Source organism: Canis aureus, chromosome 5, assembly GCF_053574225.1.
Source record: "Canis aureus isolate CA01 chromosome 5, VMU_Caureus_v.1.0, whole genome shotgun sequence".
Classification (NCBI taxonomy): domain Eukaryota; kingdom Metazoa; phylum Chordata; class Mammalia; order Carnivora; family Canidae; genus Canis; species Canis aureus.
In genome coordinates, this window is record NC_135615.1 from 74,612,822 (window position 1) to 74,631,271 (window position 18,450).

At 55.2% G+C, this 18,450-nt stretch overlaps 4 protein-coding genes across 13 annotated transcripts in view; 1 reads left to right on the forward strand and 3 right to left on the reverse strand.

Moving 5' to 3' along the window:
* Positions 1-2,141, reverse strand: part of CATSPER4 (cation channel sperm associated 4) — a 14,649-nt gene extending 12,508 nt beyond the window's left edge. For both annotated transcript variants that reach the window (XM_077899017.1, XM_077899018.1), the window contains exons 1-3: positions 1,983-2,141; positions 1,780-1,854; positions 1,135-1,278 (exon numbers count right to left, since the gene is read on the reverse strand). In XM_077899017.1, coding sequence (XP_077755143.1) covers positions 1,135-1,278; positions 1,780-1,854; positions 1,983-2,051 — 288 coding nt within the window. In that variant the 5' untranslated portion in view covers positions 2,052-2,141. The remainder of the gene's footprint in view (positions 1-1,134; positions 1,279-1,779; positions 1,855-1,982) is intronic.
* Positions 1,416-18,351, forward strand: ZNF593OS (ZNF593 opposite strand). 7 transcript variants are annotated; one of them, XM_077899021.1, is made up of 6 exons: positions 2,339-6,314; positions 6,426-6,544; positions 9,780-9,879; positions 11,086-11,450; positions 16,574-16,646; positions 16,927-18,351. In XM_077899021.1, the coding sequence occupies exons 5-6, from the start codon at positions 16,602-16,604 to the stop codon at positions 17,068-17,070; spliced, it is 189 nt and encodes a 62-aa protein (XP_077755147.1). In that variant the 5' UTR covers positions 2,339-6,314; positions 6,426-6,544; positions 9,780-9,879; positions 11,086-11,450; positions 16,574-16,601; the 3' UTR covers positions 17,071-18,351. The 7 variants fall into 7 exon arrangements, 3 of the variants coding, with proteins under 3 accessions (XP_077755146.1, XP_077755147.1, XP_077755148.1); XR_013380497.1 differs by lacking the exons at positions 16,574-16,646; positions 16,927-18,351 and adding an exon at positions 11,938-13,357; XR_013380495.1 differs by lacking the exons at positions 16,574-16,646; positions 16,927-18,351 and adding an exon at positions 11,745-11,929.
* Positions 2,994-12,341, reverse strand: CNKSR1 (connector enhancer of kinase suppressor of Ras 1). Of its 3 annotated transcripts, none has more exons than XM_077899016.1 (22): positions 12,170-12,308; positions 11,128-11,405; positions 10,145-10,302; positions 9,859-10,040; positions 9,168-9,252; positions 8,711-8,752; positions 8,523-8,627; positions 7,954-8,013; positions 7,770-7,838; positions 7,378-7,479; positions 7,217-7,296; positions 7,033-7,106; positions 6,780-6,886; positions 6,671-6,701; positions 6,118-6,290; positions 5,163-5,236; positions 4,928-4,999; positions 4,576-4,649; positions 4,361-4,422; positions 4,178-4,277; positions 3,895-4,076; positions 2,994-3,640 (listed from the first exon to the last, which is right to left on the reverse strand). In XM_077899016.1, exons 2-22 carry the CDS (start codon positions 11,147-11,149, stop codon positions 3,371-3,373), a joined length of 2,124 nt encoding a protein of 707 aa, XP_077755142.1. In that variant the 5' UTR covers positions 11,150-11,405; positions 12,170-12,308; the 3' UTR covers positions 2,994-3,370. The 3 variants fall into 3 exon arrangements, with proteins under 3 accessions (XP_077755142.1, XP_077755141.1, XP_077755140.1); XM_077899015.1 differs by having other exon boundaries at positions 11,128-11,410; positions 12,170-12,303; XM_077899014.1 differs by lacking the exon at positions 11,128-11,405 and having other exon boundaries at positions 12,170-12,341.
* On the reverse strand, positions 17,407-18,391 carry ZNF593 (zinc finger protein 593). The gene is made up of 3 exons (XM_077899019.1): positions 18,093-18,391; positions 17,795-17,857; positions 17,407-17,703 (listed from the first exon to the last, which is right to left on the reverse strand). Exons 1-3 carry the CDS (start codon positions 18,290-18,292, stop codon positions 17,553-17,555), a joined length of 414 nt encoding a protein of 137 aa, XP_077755145.1. The 5' UTR covers positions 18,293-18,391; the 3' UTR covers positions 17,407-17,552.
* Positions 18,392-18,450: the final 59 nt, after the last annotated feature.

Consider the following 18,450-nt stretch of genomic DNA (forward strand, 5'->3'; position numbering starts at 1 on the left):
TGGGATCATGACATGAGCTGAAGGCAGACACTTAACTGAGTCACCCAGGTGCCCCAATAAATAAATCTGAAAGCAAGCAAGCAAGCAAGCAAGCAAAGCAAAGCAATCAGGAAGGCCCATGAATTTGACTCCTCGATGTATGCAATCTCTTTTATCCATGACCCTTGCCCAGATCTAAGCCCCACCATCTTTCACTTAAAATCACAATATAGTCCTGCTGGCCCATCTTTTCCCGCTCCTAGCACCCTCTCTTCTATGGTCCACCCTGTGGGAGTGAGTATAAGTTTTCTAAAACACACGTCTGGTCATGTGACTTCCAAGCTTTAAACCATCTCCTGGCTTTCCAATGACAGAAGCCATCCTCCTTAAGAGAACATAAAGACCCTGCGCCAGCTTGCTGCTAACCACCTCTATGAAATCATCAGCTGCCACACTGGACATTTTTAAAATACTGATTTCAAATGGCGCAATTTGTGGATGTAGTATACTCCTTGTAGGAAATTAAAACATCAAGGATAGGACCAAAATCATACTGGACTTCAAGATGGACATACAGAACTTGCTCACAAGCTGTTTCTTCCATCCCCAAACATGCTTTCCCACTTGTTTCTGCCTGGCTGACTTCCACTTACTTTTATTCTCATCTGAAGCATTCTTTTTCTCCCCAGGAAGCCTTCCCTGACGGTACAAATTAGGTTTGATGCTAATTCTGAGCGCCCACGTACTCCGTGACACTCAGGCAGGCATTTGTAATGACACACTTGTGTCTGAGACAGCCTTAGGTCTGCTGTGATCATACCTAGAACCCTGGCACAGAGTGATCTTCTCATGGTGACTATTGACTAAAATGGGATACCCTTCCCCACCAGGCACCCAGCTGTCTGCCTCTGCACACACCATTTTTCTCCTGCCCTACCTCTCTACAGATCCAACATCTTCCTCAATTCTGGGTCCCCTCCACCATAAAGTCTTCCTTGATCTCTAGTTCTCTAGAAGGTCAGAGCTGACAGGCCCTTGAAGAACATTCGATGCAATCATCATGAACAGATGAGGAGCCTGAGGCCCAGAGACAAAAGCGCCTTGCCCAGGTCCACCGTGAGATCAGAGGGGGCAGAGGTCAGGCTGGAGTCCCACCTGGCCAAGGAAGGAGTTGGTGCGCAGAGCAATGGTGATGGCGTTGACCACCAGCAGCAAGGCCAGCAGGAACTGGAAGGCCGGGTGTCGAAGCAGCTGCTTGACATACATGCGAGTGATGAACTCCTGTATGTCCCAGGCATCCTGGGAGAGGGTGGGGGACCTTCCTTCAGGCAGGCATCACTGTGGGAGGCCTCTGCCTGAATGTTTGTTCTCAGTGAATGGGGGCCCTCGGGGGGGGGGGTGCTGCTCTAGGGGGACAAGTTGCCCGAGAGGGGTCATGAAATGGGGGCATCAGTGTAGGAGCCACTACCTAAATGGCCACTAAGAGAGGGTGACTGCTGGGGGATCTTTGTGGGAGTCATTGCAAGGGAGACCTTTAGGGGCTCTGGCAGAGAGTGACTGTCATTATATAGAAGTTCCCGTGGGGAGCACTGCCAGGTGGGTCCTAACAAACCATGATGGGGTCACTGCAGAAGTCACCGCTGGGGAGGGTCCTCAGGGAGGATGTTTAGAAATTAGAAGAGGGAGAGTCATTGTGACAGCCTGCTGCCTCCCCCCTCCCCAGGAAATACTGCTGCACAAGGGTGACCATGGAGGCGGGAGGCAGGGGGCCTGCAGGTGCAGCCCCAGCTTCCTCCTTACCTTTGTGCTCATGATGTCTTGGCGGTTGATGAGCACTTGCTCCTCAGGCCAGGCGTAGGGCTCATGAGTGGCCCTCTGCAAGGGTGAGGAGAGAGCCCATCAGTGCAGCCTCTGTCCCTGGGACCCAGCACGATGCACCTGCACCCCCACTCCCTCACCCCCCAATGTGCCCAGCTTGGTGGGCCAAGGCAGGGGCCACCTACCATGATATTAAAAGGTTTAACATTGGTGTCAGTCCACTGCTGCCACCACTTCTTTGGGCTGTCTATCATAGCTGCTCAGTCTCCTCCCACCTGTCAAAGAAACTTCATTCCAAGTGGTCTTGCTCCCCCTCGTGGTGATATCATAGAGGACTCTGTGACCTCCAGCTGTCCACATTCCACCAAGGAATTCTTGAGCTTCAAGAAAAGCTCCTCCCACTGACTCCCCTGGGTACCCCACGGAGGAAGCCTGGGGCACTGAGGGGCTGGGCTGGAGTCAGGGGTCAGAGGCTGATGGGAACAAGTCAGGTTTCTTGTACACCCCTGGATGGAGACAGAGGGGCATGGCCTTACTCTGGGTCCAGGAGCTGGAGGGGAGACTGGGAGGAGGAAGAGAAGAGATCCTCCTCCCAGAAGACCTTAACCTGTACCTGTCCCCACCAGCTTCACCATCCACAACCTGTCTCAGGGCCATCCACCCTGTCCTTCCACACAGGTATGTTTCTCCATCGAGAGAAAGGCCAGTCTATTGTTTCTCTGTGCCTCCCTGGGGAGGGGGCAGGAGAGTACCCCCTGGTTTCTGAAGGGTGGGAAAGAGATGGGCATAAGCGGAGGCCCTCACTGGCTATTGATCAGCAGCTCTCATCCTGAGAGGCACAGAACTTCAGGAATAGGGCTCAGGCCAGTGGTCTGCACACATGGCGGACCAGTTACCAAGAGCATTCCTGCCCCCCCCCTTTTTTTTTTGATATTTTATTTATTTATTCATGAGAGACACACAGAGAGAGAGAGAGAGAGAGAGGCAGAGACACAGGCAGAGGGAGAAGCAGGCTCCATGCAGGGAGCCCGACGTGGGACTCGATCCCGGGTCTCCAGGATCAGGCCCTGGGCCGAAGGCAAGGCTAAACCGCTGAGCCACCCGAGCTGCCCATTCCTGTCCTGATACCTTTCCATGCTTGTCCCCTCTGAGAGCAGATTCCTGGTTCTAATATGGAAGGCAAAGGCACATGTGGATTCATTTTAGATATGATTGATTTTATTTTGTTGAAAGTGTTTCTTGTGTAAAATGAACACCTATACAAGACTAGGCAGGGAACGGGTTTGTGCCCCCACAGGTCAGAGGATGAGGTGGGAGAGAATTTCTTGCAGGCCAGCTTCCCACCACTTCATTGGCAAGAGAGAGGATGGCACAGAGTTCACTTCACTTGACCCCACTCCAGGGGAGAGAGGAGCAGAAATGGTGGACGCTTAGGCAGAGGGGGCCATCTCGGGGTAGCACTACTTCTGACCTTGAACAGAGCCGGCAGGGGCCCTGTCCTGGGTGTGTCAGAGGCTGGGGGGTTGAGGTGGTCTTCGAGGCCAGAGGTCAGGAGCCAGAGTACTGACCAGGGTCAGAGGTCAGGAGGCTGGAAGTTGCTCTCTGGGGTCCGGGGGCAGAGATGGGACTGCTCCTCAGGGTCAGAGGGCAGGGGGTGGGAAGGCTGTTCTCTGGGGTCAGAGCTCAGGACTTGGGAGGGGCCTTCAGCTTGCACCACTGCCCCGGCCCCCAGGCTCTCCAAGTAGAGATCTTGGTTCTGCTCCTTCCACTGTCGGAACTTCTCTCCTGTCAGCTCGGGGTCACCCAGCACTTCCTCCAAAGCCTGAAGCTCCTGCAGCTTTGCCTGTGAAGAGAGTGGGAGCTCGGGGGCATGATCACCTAGGGAGAGGGGCAGAGCCCGAGCTCAGGGCTCACTCTGGGGTCCAGTGCTTGGAACCCAGCACCTGGCCCGCTCCAGCCCCAACCCTCACAAGGAGAGGCAGGCTCTGGGAGCCTGGAACTGGTTCGGTCCACAGCTGGGCCCAGAGCTCAGGCCAGGAAGCAGAACCACAAGCCCGGAGCCCTGTCCTCCACCATGCCCAGTGCCCTCCAGCTGACCTTGAGTGTGCTCTGTAGTGCTCGTACGCGGTGCACTAGCTCATTTTGCTGGGGGTCTCGGTTGCGCCGCATGAAAGAGCTCCGCCATTGTTCCTGAGTGAGGGGCTGCGGCTGGCCCAGGAGGGACACGCCACCCTGCCTCAGCCCCCGCACCATTCCTTCCAGCGCCCCTTCACTGTTGTCTGTGGGGGAGGGGGGCAGATGACCATGTGCCCACCCCCTGCCCTCCATCTCCGCTCCCACCCCCTGCCCTCCATCTCCGCTCCCAACCCCAGCACAACACCTGTTGGTGAGCCAAAGGATGTCCGTGGACTGCCCTGCGTCGGGGTAGCTGCAGGTGATGTGTCTCCATGGAGCGGACCCCAGACTTGGGCTGGGCAGGGCTGTGGGCAGGGTGGGAGGAGAAGTGGGTATCATTCTGAGCGCTACGGATGTACCCCCACACACACACTCATCTCCTACTCACCGAGGCTGATCGGGACCCAGCGTCATCGTCAGGGTCTTCTGCTTCTGTCTCACTGTAGCAGTCTGGGGGAACAGGAGCAATTGGGAGCCCACTAAGCATCACAGGGTTTTAGGAGGCCAGAGAGTGGCTGGGGCATTGGAGTTCCCAGCCCCCATCCCAGGAAAGACAGAGGCTCAGCTGAGACCTGGTGAGACCTACCCCTGTGAGACACCCACCTTCTTCTCGGAGCAGGGAGGCCCGGCGTGAAGACTGGTACTTGGAAATGCAGGTAATTAGATGGCGCACCCACCTGTGTAGGAGCAAATGGGTCTCGGAGTTTCCGTCTACTGTATGCTAGGGGATTTTCACCTGTTATCATCTTCTAACTTAACCCTCAGAGTACCTCTGAGAGGTAGGAACTCGAACTAACCCATTTTATAGATGATGAAACTGAGGCTTGGAGAAGTGAGTGCCTTGATCAGCCACCATCAGAGAACAGGGATCGGAATCCAGGTTCCTAAGCCAGGCTCACAAGCACTCATGTGGAAGCTGGGAGGTAAGGGGGTGGGGATGGGGGCTGGCACTCACATGCTCAGATCCTCCAGGGTGTCAGCAGCGAAAATGAAGGGTTTGTACACGTCATGGGTGAGCTGGAACACACTGCCAGGGAGCACAGAGGCCTCACTCAGCCTGGCTGTGCCCATCCAGAACCCATGAGGCTGCACTGGGAACCCTAGCTACCTGGTGCATCCTCCTCCCCCCTACTTCTCCTTCTTTCTCCCTTTCTCAGCCCACCCCCCAGTGTCACACTCCAAGACTTAACTATTTTTTCTTCTGATCCTGACCGCTTTCCAGACTGTAGTTGGAAACATTGATGAGACCTTCAGCCTTCTCATCCTGGGGGGAATTACAGGGTAAGGGTCAGCCTGCAGCCCCAAGACCCTGGAGGCCCAGTCAGGCTCCTGGGGGTGGGGCGGTGGAGGGGCAGCTCCTGGGCTTTCCAACCACAAATCTCCCAATGCCTAGAGCTCAGGGCAGGAATCTGGGATGGGGCAAAGTGTGTGACCAAGAGGTGCCTTTGAGCCAGGAAAGAGGAGCCAAAGATATCCAGGAAGACGGCCACAGAAGAAAAGACTGCTTATGCATTTGTTGTGTTATTAGAGATGCAGGAAGCTGCTCCATACCCCTGAACTTTGCAAACTCTCTTCTCCCTTCCTGGTTTTTTCATCTTTCCATCTGACTAACCTCCAGGCATTGATTTCTCAGCCTTCTTGACGTTCCAGGTTGGACTGTCCACCTCTGCAGGGCTCCTACCCACCCCTGGGATTCTCCTTTATCATAGCATGGGTTCGCTGAACTGGCCTGGGGTGTGCACTCATCCTTACCACTACCAGCCTGGAGTAGCAGGGACTGTCCCATCCTCCCTCTGTCCCTAGTACGCAGCCCAGAGCTGGGTACACAGTAGGCACCTGAACATTCATTGAATAAGAAGTTGAACAAATGGCCCATCACTAGGATAGACAGGGTAACAGAAGAGGAAGGAAAGGTGGGCAGAGTAAAGGTGACTCTCTCTACACTGCCCGTGATACCTTTCTCAGGCTGCTCTTACACACATATTAGTTCATCTTTCTCCAAAGAGTGATCTTATTCTATACATAGGGCTCAGGGAGGGGGCCTGTGGCCTTCCTGTGACCACAGGGGGAGCAGACTGGTGGAGTAAGGATGAAAATCATGGCTCTGATTCACTTGCTAACCCATGTATGTGGTGGGGGGCTCACCTGGGGCTGGTGGTACCAGTAAAGCGTGTGTCTCTTGAGCACAAACCAGCAGCGGCGCCAGCGCGGGCCCATGAAGCCACCAGGCACCTTGCGCAGCAGGAGCCAGCCGTCACAGTCTGGCTGGCCCAGTTCCCGGCAGGACACCCGCCTGCGACTCAGTCGAGTTGCCACGCCTGCAGCAGCACAGCACGGCCTGGGTGATTAGGGGCTGACACGGTGTCCTGGACTCCCAAACCTGCTCCCTGCCCCCCTACCAGCATTCCCAGCTGATACTGCTGAACCCGTGCTCTGTGCTTGAAATGTCACAGGTGTCTGCCTGAGGTAGAGCTGACTCTTCCCATTTTAGAGAAGAGGAAATGGAAGATCAGAGGATGAGCCATTAGCCCAAAGTCACAGAGCTGGTGAGAGGCCCAGGCTGGAAGCACAGGTCTGTCACACCCAGCTGTTCAGGGGAGACTGTGTGTGCAATGTGAGGGGTGGTCTTGCCAGATACTATAAAAACTTTGAAGACCTCATATCAAGGGACCCCCACCTAGTCAAGTACATCTCTTACCTTTTGATTTCTTCCGACCAGGAACAGGACTCTGAAAAGGCCATAAGGGGTTACAGAAGGGTCCTGGTCTGAAGCCATACAACTTGTCCTTGCCGAGCCCTCACCTTACCTTGTCAGGGTGTTCTGGGGGCTTCTGAGTATCTGCTACTCCTGCTGGGAGTGTGGCTGGGGATGCAGGGGGAATGGGCAGGGACTCAAGGTCGAGGGAGGTAGAGTCTGTCAGGAGGAACGAGAGAGGAGGGTCCATGAGCCCAACCCCAGGCTAGGCAGTAGGGTGAGGATGTCAGACTTTGCGGGTCAGAGCCAGGCATCCAACATGTCTTGCCCAGGGCATCTGCCACCTGGTGGGACTTTGAAACTACCTGTCCAGGCAGTGCTGGGTCCAGGCCTTGGGTTTGAAGTCAGGTCAAAGGCAAAGATGTCTTCAGATGGGGTGCTGGGGAGAGCGAGGAGAGATGAGATGAGTGAGCCCAGGGCACTGACACCAAAACCCACCTGGGGCAGAGCCTGTTACCTGGGAGATAGTGGGGGGGGGGAGCCCGTTACCTGGGAGACAGTGGGGGGCGAGCCGGTGAGGGGGGTGAGGGGACTGTCCGCTGTGGAGAGCCCAGGGCTTGAGGAGAGGTCTGGGGGAACAACCAGAAATGGTGATGGAGCTGGTGACAGGGGTCTGAGAGCAGGACAGGGGCAGGGCTGGGGGCAGGTACCTGTGGAGGGGTCTTTGGCACCGGGACCTTCTTCAGCACTAAGGTGGCCCCGGCTGGCTCCCGCAGCAGCTCCCTCATCACATTCTTATGGGGCCAGCCCACCTGGGGGACAGAGCAGGGGGCGGGCAGGGGTGCTGGGCTGCTGGAACTGCCCAGGAGGCTCTGAGCTAAGCCAACAGCCCTTGCCCTCACCCTCCGCCTCCTGCCACTCCTCCTCCAGGAGGCCCCCACCAGCCCCTTCACCTTGACTCTACCAAGGCCACTCTGACCCGGATGGCAGCCCCCATAAGCCTGGTCTCCACAAGGGGCCCTCCCCACCCACCAGCCCTGGCTTCTATTCAGTAGTCCCTTCACTGCTGCCCACCCCCTATGTCCCTCCCCTTCTCACTCACCACCACCTGCTCATTGACCTGGACAATCTCGTCTCCAGGCAGGATTTGCAGCCGAGTGTTGGCAGGGACCTGGTAGGTGGGGTAGGCTCATAGGGTTTGCTCTCCATGGGCCTGAAGTGGGCTCAGCTGGAGGGTAATAAGGGGGCCTTGGGGCAGGCAGCTGAGAAAGGCGTGGGATTCTCACCTGGGTTCCCACACAGGACACAAAGTGCAGGCAGTTACTGGTGGTGTGGATTTCCAGGCCCTGCCGAGGCAGAGGCGGCAGTCACCGAGAGTAATGGGGGACCAGAATTCTTGGGTGGGTGGAACTGGGGAGCTAGTTGGCCCCAGGACAGCACTGCTGTGTGACGTTGGGCCTGCCACTCTTCTCTGGGTCCCGCCTCCTTCTCCAATAGGGGCCAGAGGGAAGTGGGGCTTGTGGGCTAATGAGATTCTCAGCAGCCCTCCAGAAAGGATAAGCAGGGCTGGGGCAGGACAGGGGCAGGGCTGGGGTCTCTGGTTTTCTCAAGCAGTCAAAGATTAAAGCAAGAAAGTCCCAGTCCCCTAACCTGCCATGTCTGTGTCCCAGGGCTGGAATGTGTCACCTGAGACCACACCAGCTAAAGCCCCTCAAAATTGGAGAAAGTACTTAACGACATGAGACCCCAGGAAAGCCCTCTGGGCCTTTAAGAGCTGTACAGAATACAGGATTCCGCGGGTTCCTAGAGCCATATTTCAGGGCCCAGACAAGGCTGCCAAGAGAGCAGGGCTCACCAAAGGGTCGTCCAGCTGCACAGGCTCCAGCACTGCCCTCTGCTCCAGCAGCTCCTGGGGGCTGCAGCTCAGGATGTTGTGGCAGATCCCGACCACGTGGCTGCACTGGGGGAGGGGGAGCAGGATGGCCAGCCTGAACCTCGTCCCACCGCCACCCCAACTCCCCACTCAACCAAACCCATACTCACAATCCTCAGGACTTTGCTCTCCTTCTCAGCCGCTGGAGTGTCCTGGAAGCAGAGAGGGCGTCAGCCTTCCCCGAGTCAGGGGCACTGCCTTCTCCCAAGGGCAGGGGGGGCTTCCCTATAGTCCCACTCTGTCCTGTGTGCTGGTCTCCTTCTAGAACTACACAGCCTCAGAGCTTTGGCTCCAAGGTCTCATCCCCTGACGCCAAGCCCAGAAATCACCATACATGCCCTCCCTGGCTCCACTTTTTCCTGAGAGTTAAACTTCCCAAGCCACCCCTGCCAGCTAGAAGACCCCACACCCCCATTGCCCCTACCCAGTGGCCAGGCCTCCTTTCTTCCTGTGCCTGCCTCTTCCCAACCCCCACACCCGATCCTGTGCTGATTCATAGGTTATAAAAAGCTCTAGCCTGACTTGGTCTCTATGGCCCAGGCCAAGCCCGGCCTTTGGTTCTCCTACCTCCTGCAAGGCCTGGCCCAGCTCCCCGCACAACTCCCCAATCTTCTGGCAGGCCGAGAAGTCGTTTAAGTGGGAGAAGAGGTATCTGGCAGGGGGAAGGGTGGAACAGTGATTAGGGGACTGTGATGACCAGTCAAGTCATGGAACCACTCAGAGCCAACTACCTGTCTGACACATGGGGAGAGATAATATCCGCCCTGATGGGTTTTGGTTGGGGTAAACGAGATGACTGATAAATCTAAAGAGCTTAGCAAAGGACTTATTTGTCAAGTGCATAATACATGCCAAGCCCTGTTCTAGGCACCGGGGAGACAGACCTTAAACCTATGATTACATCAATAATGATATGATTTGATCTGCTGTGAAGTATAGGGAGCTCTGAGAACGTACAACAGGGAAGGCTTCCCAGAGAGGTGACATTTGAGCCGGGACCTATGGGATAAGCGGCAGCAGTTGAAGGGAGTAAAGAAACTCTTCATGCAGTGTTGACTGTTCTGATTACAAGCTGGGGGTGGGTGGGAAGCCAGGTGCCCTGATGCCCCCAACACAGACCAAATAATCTTCTTGCCCTGCTCCACATCGGAACAGCCAAGCTCTGTTCTTCATTCCCAGGTCCCAGAGGAGGCCAAGGACGAGGAGGGTCCCCCTCATCAGCTGGCCCAACCAGGGTCTTAGGAGGAGCCCCGGGTACCTGTTGAGCCAGAAGAGGAGGGTATGGGCCTCATGTATCAGTTTCACAGCTGCACTGAGGACATGGGCAGGGGGCTCCACACAGCCCTCCAGGTGACCTTGGACTAAGCTCTGGAAAGCATAAGTCCCCTCCAGCAATCTCTCTGTCAGGCTCTGAAGGTTCTCTGTCTGTAGCCCAGAGCTCTGTGCCAGAAAAAAAGGCAGGTTATCTCCTGGCAGTAGACGGCCCCTCATCAGCAACCCCCAGATGGGTGGAAGCTGCACAAGTGTGGCCACCATTCACTCACCAGGGCCCGGAGCTGTTCCACCCCTTCCAGGATGAGCTCCTGGTGGCCCAGAGGCCACACGGTCAGAGCCTCAAGGCTTCGGGGACAGAGCTGGAGCAGGTACTTGCCAGGCAGTTCCCATTCCTCAAAGCAGTAGTCCTGTAGGGAGTCATCGAGGCCTAGAGGGAGAGCAGGGCTTTCAGGCCACTTCTTCATTCTCACAAAGCCCTCTTTCCTCCCATCTGCTCCTAACAACAATCCTGGGACCCAGGGCGTGTTCTGCCCATTTCACAGATGAGACTAGATCAGACTAATTTACTGAGCAAGTAAATTAATCACTCTATGCCTCAGCTTCCTCACCTGTGAAATGGCAACAATAAAAGCACCTACTTTCTGATCATGTGGGTATTAAATGACATGGAACACGTGGACCATTCCCTACATTCCACGGTAGACAGTAATAGCTGCCATGGTATCATCACCAGACTCTACCCTGATCTACAAGGCCCTGTATGATCAGGCCCCCCCTGACTCTCCAGTCTCATCCTCTGGCACAGCCCCTCAAACTCAATACTCTAGATCCAGAGCCCTAACTCCCTGGAGCTCCTGGAATGCTCTTTTGCCTCAGGGTCCTCACATGCACTATTTCTTCTGCCTGGATTCTTCTAGCTCCTTCACCCTCCCTTTCAATCTAACTCCCTCCAGGAAGCTTTCCATAACTCCCCGGGGTGGGTTGGGATCTCTCCAGCTCCCACTGCCCCTCATGCTCTAGGCCATCCAAAACTGTTCCTCCTTAACTCTAGCCCATGCCTGGCACAAGGTAGACGAGGCAGACCGAAGACAGGAAAAATTCCATTGAAAGCTTATGTGCTAGGCAAGATTTTAAGGGTTTTCTATGTATTAACACATTTGGTGCTCACTGAATGTAGGAGGTAACGACTATTATTATCCTCATTTTATAGGTGGGAAAATGGATACAAATAGAAATGAAGTAGCTTGCTCACTCTTTGAAGGAGTTCCTTCCATCCCAAGTGAGGCTCCATCATTAGGGAATGTGAGCGGTCATTAATAGCTCTTCCTCGTTCCCCGTGTGACATTAAGAACACTGGACTGGGAGTTGGTGGACCTGCTACTCCAGGGCTCCAGCCCTCAGGCAGCTCCTCTGCCGAGTACGGTGACCTTGCTGCGCCGCCTTCCTCCCAAGTCTACCTTGAGCCACGCAGGCTAGGCACCTGCTGCGACGGTCTCATTTTGTCTACTCCATGAGATGGCTGTTGACTTTCTAATCTTACGGACAGAGAAACCGAGACCTCTGGTCGCAGAGCTGGTGAGTGGAGCGGTGGGGCCTGGAACTCAGCCTGGGAGTCTGACTCCAGCCCTAAAGCCCTGCTTTTCCAGGGCTGCTCGGCCTGAGCCTGCCAGCAGGGAGCTCCACTCCCCTCCCCGCTCGGGCTCCCCGGGAGGGCTGTCAGGACTCCCCTCCCCTCTCCAGCTGCAGTCTGGGCCCTTTCCCCGCCTTCGGGGCTCAGTGACTCTGGCCACCACGTCCTCTCCCCCGAGGCCCCAGGATGCGGCTGTGCCAACCCCTTCGGTCTGAGTGGGCCTTCTGTTTCTCTCAAAGTGGAGAGAAGGGAAAAGACAGGAGGACGGGCCCTGTTGCCCAGCCCTAGCAAATCACTTCCTGGCTCAGTGCGTCAGTTTCCGCTTCTGATAAATGGGTTTAATACCAGCCCACCGAGCCCTGGGGCGGAGGGAAGATGAAGGCGCTTGGGCGGCCGTGGGCGCCGGCCCGTCCCTCTGTTTTCATCCCGCAGGCGCCGCCTCCCCGCCCGCACCCCCGCGGCCCCTGGCGCGGCGCTGGGGGACCCCTGCTGAGCTCCCGGCCCCCGGGTCGTCTCGTCGATCCCTCCGCCTGGCCCAGGACCGCGTACGCGGCAGGCGCGCCGAACTACTTGTTGACCAAGCCGCTGACAGACCTGGCACGTCCCTTTTCCGTTTCGTCTGCTCGTGCCAGCGCCCCTCCAGCCCGACTCTGCCCAGGCCCACCTCTCAGCCAAGCCGCCACCTTCCCGGGGCTCCAGGTCGCTACTGGCTCCATGGCCCGGACCGCCCGCCCGCAGCCGCTCCCGCCGGGCCCGCCCGCGCAGGAATTTCCGCTCCCGGAGTCCGGCCTGGGGAGGGCCCCGGGCCGGGCCCCGGGCGGAGCCAGCAGCACACCTGGGCGCACGGGCACGGCCAGGTGAGGCGCTGCCGCTGCCATTGGCCCGCCGCCGCCCCGCCTCCCGCCCCCGCGGGCTGCCCGGCCGCCTGACCCGGGGCGGTGCCGCCGCTCTGCGACCCTGGCGACTTTGGAGCGGGCCGGGATCCCGCCCCAAACTGCACTTTGACCTCAAAAGAGGCTCCTCAAAACAAAACAAGTCAGAGCACAGAAGGAGCCAGAACCCTGGCAGCGAAAACCAGCTTTGCAGCTTGTTAGCTCCAAAACCCTACCCACCGTGCATGGTTCTCCGCAAAATGGGCTGCTGTGCCGAGTACCTGTCTTAATAGCGCCAAAACTTTTTGGAACAGGGGTTTCTAGTCCCCCTCTGTTTTGGGCACACACACAGACCCTTCTGGCAGTCTGGTGAAACGGATGGACCCTTTCTCAGAATTGGGCTTTTGGAAGCATTAAAGAAATGCTGAAGATTACAAGGAAGAGAATCATAACCAAAACATATTTAAAACACGGATTTATGATTGGGGAGCCTGGCGGGCTCAGTCAGTAGAGTGTGCAACTCTTGCTCTTGGGGTTGTGAGTTTGAGTCCCACGTTGGGTGTAGAGAAAAAATAACGTCTTAAAAAAAATCCATACATTGATGATACAGTAATGTGTTTATCAGCATCAGATAACAAGACTGTTGGGTACCTGGGTGCTCAGTGGTTGATCATCTGTCTTTGGCTCAGGTGATCCCGGGGTCCTGGGATACAGTCACACATCTGGCTCCCAGCAGGGAGCCTGCTTCTCCCTTTACCTATGTCTCTGCCTCTCTCTGTGTGTCCCTCATCAATAAATAAAATCTTGGGATCCCTGGGTGGCTCAGCGGTTCAGCGCCTGCCTTTGGCCCAGGGCATGATCCTGGAGTCCCGGGATCGAATCCTGTGTCAGGCTCCCTGAATGGAGCCTGTTTCTCCCTCTGCTTGTGTCTCTGCCTCTCTATCATGAATAAATAAAATCTCAAAAAAAAAAAGTAACAAGGGGATGCCTGGATGGCTCAGCAGTTGAGCTCTGCTTTTGTCTCAGGGCATGATCCTGAAGTTCAGAGATTGGGTCCCACATAGGGCTCTCTCAGGAGAGCCTGCTTCTCCCTCTGCCTGTGTCTCTGCTTCTCTCTCTGTGTGTGTCTCATGAATAAAACCTTTAAAAAATATAACAAGACTGTTAAGTTAAATTGTCCTTTTTAATGTTATCAGCATGGTGTTCAACTTGAAGAACACTAAACTGTGGTGTGATCTTTTATTCATCTTCTCTCACATTATCAGTTAACAAGTAAACATAGGGAATGCAGGAGCATAATGGAGAAGCCTGGGTCACCAGTGTGAGAACAGGGAGATTCACCATTTGGTCACTGACCCTCTACTAGACCTAGAGGTGCCCAATCCATGGCAGCTACATAGCAGGAGTGTCTGAAATGGGTTTATAACTATCATGATTTTGAAATAATTATGAGCATATACAATGTTGAGATATTTGAATAACTATAATTTGGTATAAAAATATCTGTGATTTTAATAGGTGACAAAGCCACAGATACTGTTCATACTTCAATCCATGTAGAAAGAAATAGTAATTTTATCTATTTATTTTTAAGAGATTTATTTATTCATGAGAGACACAGAGGGAGACAGAGAGGCAGAGACACAGGCAGAGGGAGAAGCAGGCTCCATGCAGGGAGCCCGATATGGGACTCGATCCTGGGACTCCAGGATCACGCCCTGGGCCAAAGGCAGGCGCTAAACTACAGAGCCACCCAAGGATTCCCAAAATGGTAATTTAAAAAAAATTTGTATTTATTCATTTGAGAGAGACAGAGAGAGCACAACAGGGGAAGAGACAGAGGGAGAGGGAAAAACAGACTCCTGGCTGAGCTGGGAGCCTGCCTCAGTGCTCAATCCTAGGACCCAGAGGCCATGACGGGAGTCGAAGGCAGATGCCTAACCAACTGAGCCACCCAGGCACCCCAGAAATGGTAAATTTCTATTACAAGTTAGCAAAAACATATCATTTTTTCCCATCCAAGTTTATGGGCCCCCTAAATTCTAAATCCCAGTTAGGAGCCTTTCTCTTAAAACAGTAGTCTGAAACATACTGCTTATTGTTGTCACCATTATCACCACCATCACCACCATTATCCCAGACCAGGAGACTCCCAGGAATTTGGAATCAGAAACAGTATCAGTATCATTTGCTGTGTGACTGTACCTAATCTCCACACCTCTCTGAACCTGTTTCTTCCTGTCCAAAACAGGGACACCTAGACCTTAGTGCTGTGGAGATTTGCTTGAAGTATTTTGAAATCTGTCTTATGGAATAGAGCTGAGTTATTATTGCTTTAATTTTGTGAAGAGGAGCCTGGGCCTCTGACTATCCCTTTGGAATCCCTACTAGGGGAGCAACACCCAGCCTTCAAAGCCTGTCATGATCTTGCCCCAAATCCAAATTCTGTACTTGGCCTATGGATGGCTCATATAGTGTGTGTTTCAGTTGTTATCATTCCATAATTTCGCAGATAAATCCAGTTCTCTGGAACTTGGCCAGCTCTGCTGACCCCCTTCCCATCTTCACATGTGGCATCAAACATGAATGCAGATTGTTGACTGCTATTTTCAACATCTCCACAGGTCCCTGCAGGCCTTGCTCCCTCACTGGTGAACCAGTAGGCTCCAAAGGTGCAACACAGCCCTCACCAGTCTGGTTCCCTCCTTTGCTTCATGCCCCTCACACCCTGTGGGGCACATGCTCCTTCATCACTACTCCGTGCTGTGTCCCTCTTTCACATTTTTGCCTCTCATTTCAACGACCTGCCTGTGGCACTTTGGGGAAGCCCAATAAACAAAGACCTGTCTCCACCATCTTAGTTCCATCAAACACCTACCCTGAGTCAGCCAGCCCCTGCCTTCCCTAAACACGTAATCCTGCAGGGGAGAAATGGACAGGAACTCACCACTTGTGCTCACGTGCTCCCCTAAAAGGACTAGGGGCCTAACATTCAAGATCTTGCCTTTATTTTGTGCCGCCGTCACCTGCCAGGGCTAGGGAGGTAAGGACAGAGTAAATGGTAGCTTCTATTTTAAAGATAGTTTTCTGGAAAAAAAAAAAAAAAAAAAAAAGATTGTTTTCTGGGCAGCCTCGGTGGCTCAGCACCGCCTTCAGCCCAGGGCGTGATCCTGGGGTCCCGGGATCGAGTCCCATGTCAGGCTCCCTGCATGGAGCCTGCTTCTCCCTCTGCCTGTGCCTCTCTCTCTCTCTTTCTCTGTCTCTCATGAATAAATAAAATCTTAAAAAAAGTAAAGATAGTTGTCTGAGTTTATAAAAGTTACTTCTGCACGTTTATTGTAAAACATTCAAAGGTTAACAGCAGGTCATTATATCTCTATTCCATTCTGGAGTGGGGACCAGTTTCTATTCTCTACACGGGCAGATACTTTACATGCTACTCTGAAAATGTGCTTTTTTAATTTTTTTTTTCATTTTATGAGATAGTCAATACCAAATGAAATAATACACATTTACTGCTTAGAATACTGCCTAGCACAGTCAGCTACTGTATTTTAGCATGCCGTGGACAGCTTTCTTAATCAGTATATACTAAACTCCTTTTATTACTGTCCCCAAGCCAAGAATAGGAAAGTCCCTGCGGGAACTTCATCTTGGAAAAAGAAGCGATATATGCCCTCCCCGAAGGTAGGGGCCCTTGATCTAACAGAAACCAAGTGAAAAGGATTACCAATGTCTGCGGGGAGAGGCGGGTTAATAAGACACCCTGCCCCTCTTTTGCTGAGGGCTGACTGGTGATATCCAATCATCTGAGGGGTACGGATAGAGCCAGGACCCAACTCTGGTTGGGTCTCCTGTACCTGTCCAGGTCTAAGACTCCCAAGTGCTATCATGCAAGGCCTCTCCTGCTTACCCAGCCTGCCCTCCGTGGTGAGTGGGGGAGGTGCTGCTCAGGCCTGATGCTGATCTCTCTTGACAGCTGCTCCTGAGGCTGGCAGGACGGGCAGGAGGGGGAAGGGACCAGATTTAAAGGTCCATCTGCCCCGCCCCCTGCCAGACCTGGGAGGGCAGACGCTGGTGAGCATCCTCTGAGGCATGGCTCTCATGTACATGAGAAGTCGGAAACCTCTATGCCCGGATTTCTGCTCCTTGGTATCATGAACACCGCTATCCTCATTCCTGCTTCCATCCCACAGGCCGCCAGGGAGACTAGAGGCATCCACCATGAGATTTCGACGCCTGACCCCTGGCTACTTCCGTGTACTACAGGTAAGTACCTCTCACCGATGGCTTCTGGCACCGACCCCCTACTTTCCCCTACCATCGCTGGGCTGACACCCCCAGAAGCCAGGCGGTCACGTTTCCTGCCGCCTGAGCAGCCAGGGCCCAGATAGGCAGTGAAGCGAGAGGGATTGGGGTGGAATCTCCCTGGGGCAGCAGTGGCATCCGTACCTTCTTCACCCAACTGTACCTTCCAGTTCCTTCCTACCCACTACCTTCCGAGAAGTCTCCAACTGACCCCTCAGATGGACCCTCTGTGTACCTTCAGATGCAGATAGCTGGGGAGCTGAAAGCAGAGCCCCGGAGTCCACTGGCTGGGATTGTGGCTACACTGCTGGCTGTCCTTGGACTGGGTGGCTCCTGCTATGCTGTCTGGAAGATGGTGGGGCAGCGGCGGCCGCCACAGGCCTGATGATAAAGTAGGTGGCCTCCCACCTGGGTCCTGGGGGAGGTGACTCAGCGGGGGCTGCAATCTTGGGAACACACTTCTTTTCTGAGGGTCAGTTCCTGCTCTCATGGGGAAGAGGACAGCATTAACCAGACCCTCCCTCTCTCCTTTACTGACTTGGGCTCCCTCTGGAGGCTCCAGCTCAGATGCCCAGGACCCCTGAGGGAAGGCAAGGCTGTAGGGAAAAGCTGGACCAAGTGGGGAACAGACACGCTAGGTCCTGTAAACAAGAGTAACAGAGAAACCCCACAGCCCAGGAGTCTGGGGGAGTGGCCTGGAGATTACAGTCAGAGGCAAGTCTTCTCTATCCAGTTCCTTTATTGGGGGTGAGAGCACCCAGGAGAGGCCATCCACTCCCCAAACCCAGGGCCCAAAGAGGCCGGCACAGTCCCTCTCAGCCTAGCCCTTGCAGTGCTGTCCATGGGCAGCTCCCGCACTTTGCAGCCTCAGGTCATGCAGGGAGTTGTGACCATCTCAGGGACCTCAGTGGATACTTCCATGGGCACTGCCAGTCGCTGGGGTGTCACATAAGAGCCCATACCCGCTGCCCTTTCCGCCTCCTCCTGACTGTAGGGCTCCACGCTCAGCTGCTTTAGCCTGGGAGAAAGAAGAATGACAGTTGGGAGCTGACCAGATGCAAGCCCTGTGTGCCCAGCACTCACCCATCAATCCTCTCCTTACTCCATACCTTTTCTTGTGGTCTTTGGATCGGAAGTGGGTCTTCAGGGTGGCGGAATCAATGAAGTACCTCCTGCAGCGATGGGAGGCGGGTAAGGAGAAGAGTGAGCTGAAGCCTCTCAGGTAACGCCTACCTCCCTGAACCGAGCTCTTCCCGACGCCAGGCTGCGCGCCTGAACGCATGGGAGGCCAGCCCACCCACGGGTCCCACGAGAGGAGACCCCGCGCGTCCCGCGGGCCGGACCACACGCCCCCGTCCCGTCCCGCCTACCCTTCTCCTCCCCGGGCCAGGCCCGGCCGGGACTCACGCGCAGGCCAGACAGCGATGCAGGCCGCCCCCCGGCAGGTCGGGGTCGGGCTCAGACGCTGGGTCCGGCCGAGACCGCGCGGGGACCTGGGGCCGCAGCTCGCGGTGAATCTCATCGAGGTCGGGCCGCCGCCGCTTCGCCTTCATCTGGCGGGCCAGGGAGCGGGCTCGGTGCGCACCTGTCCGCCGGGCGCGACCCATGGCCAGGGACAACGGGCCCGGGGGGCTCAGAGCCGGCAGCGGAGCACACGTGCGGGCGCTTCCGGATTGCTGGGTGACGTCACGTGACGCCCGGGGGCGGCGCGGGCTCCTCCGGACCGCCCCGGATGACGTCATCGCGCTTCGCAGCCCGAGCGCCC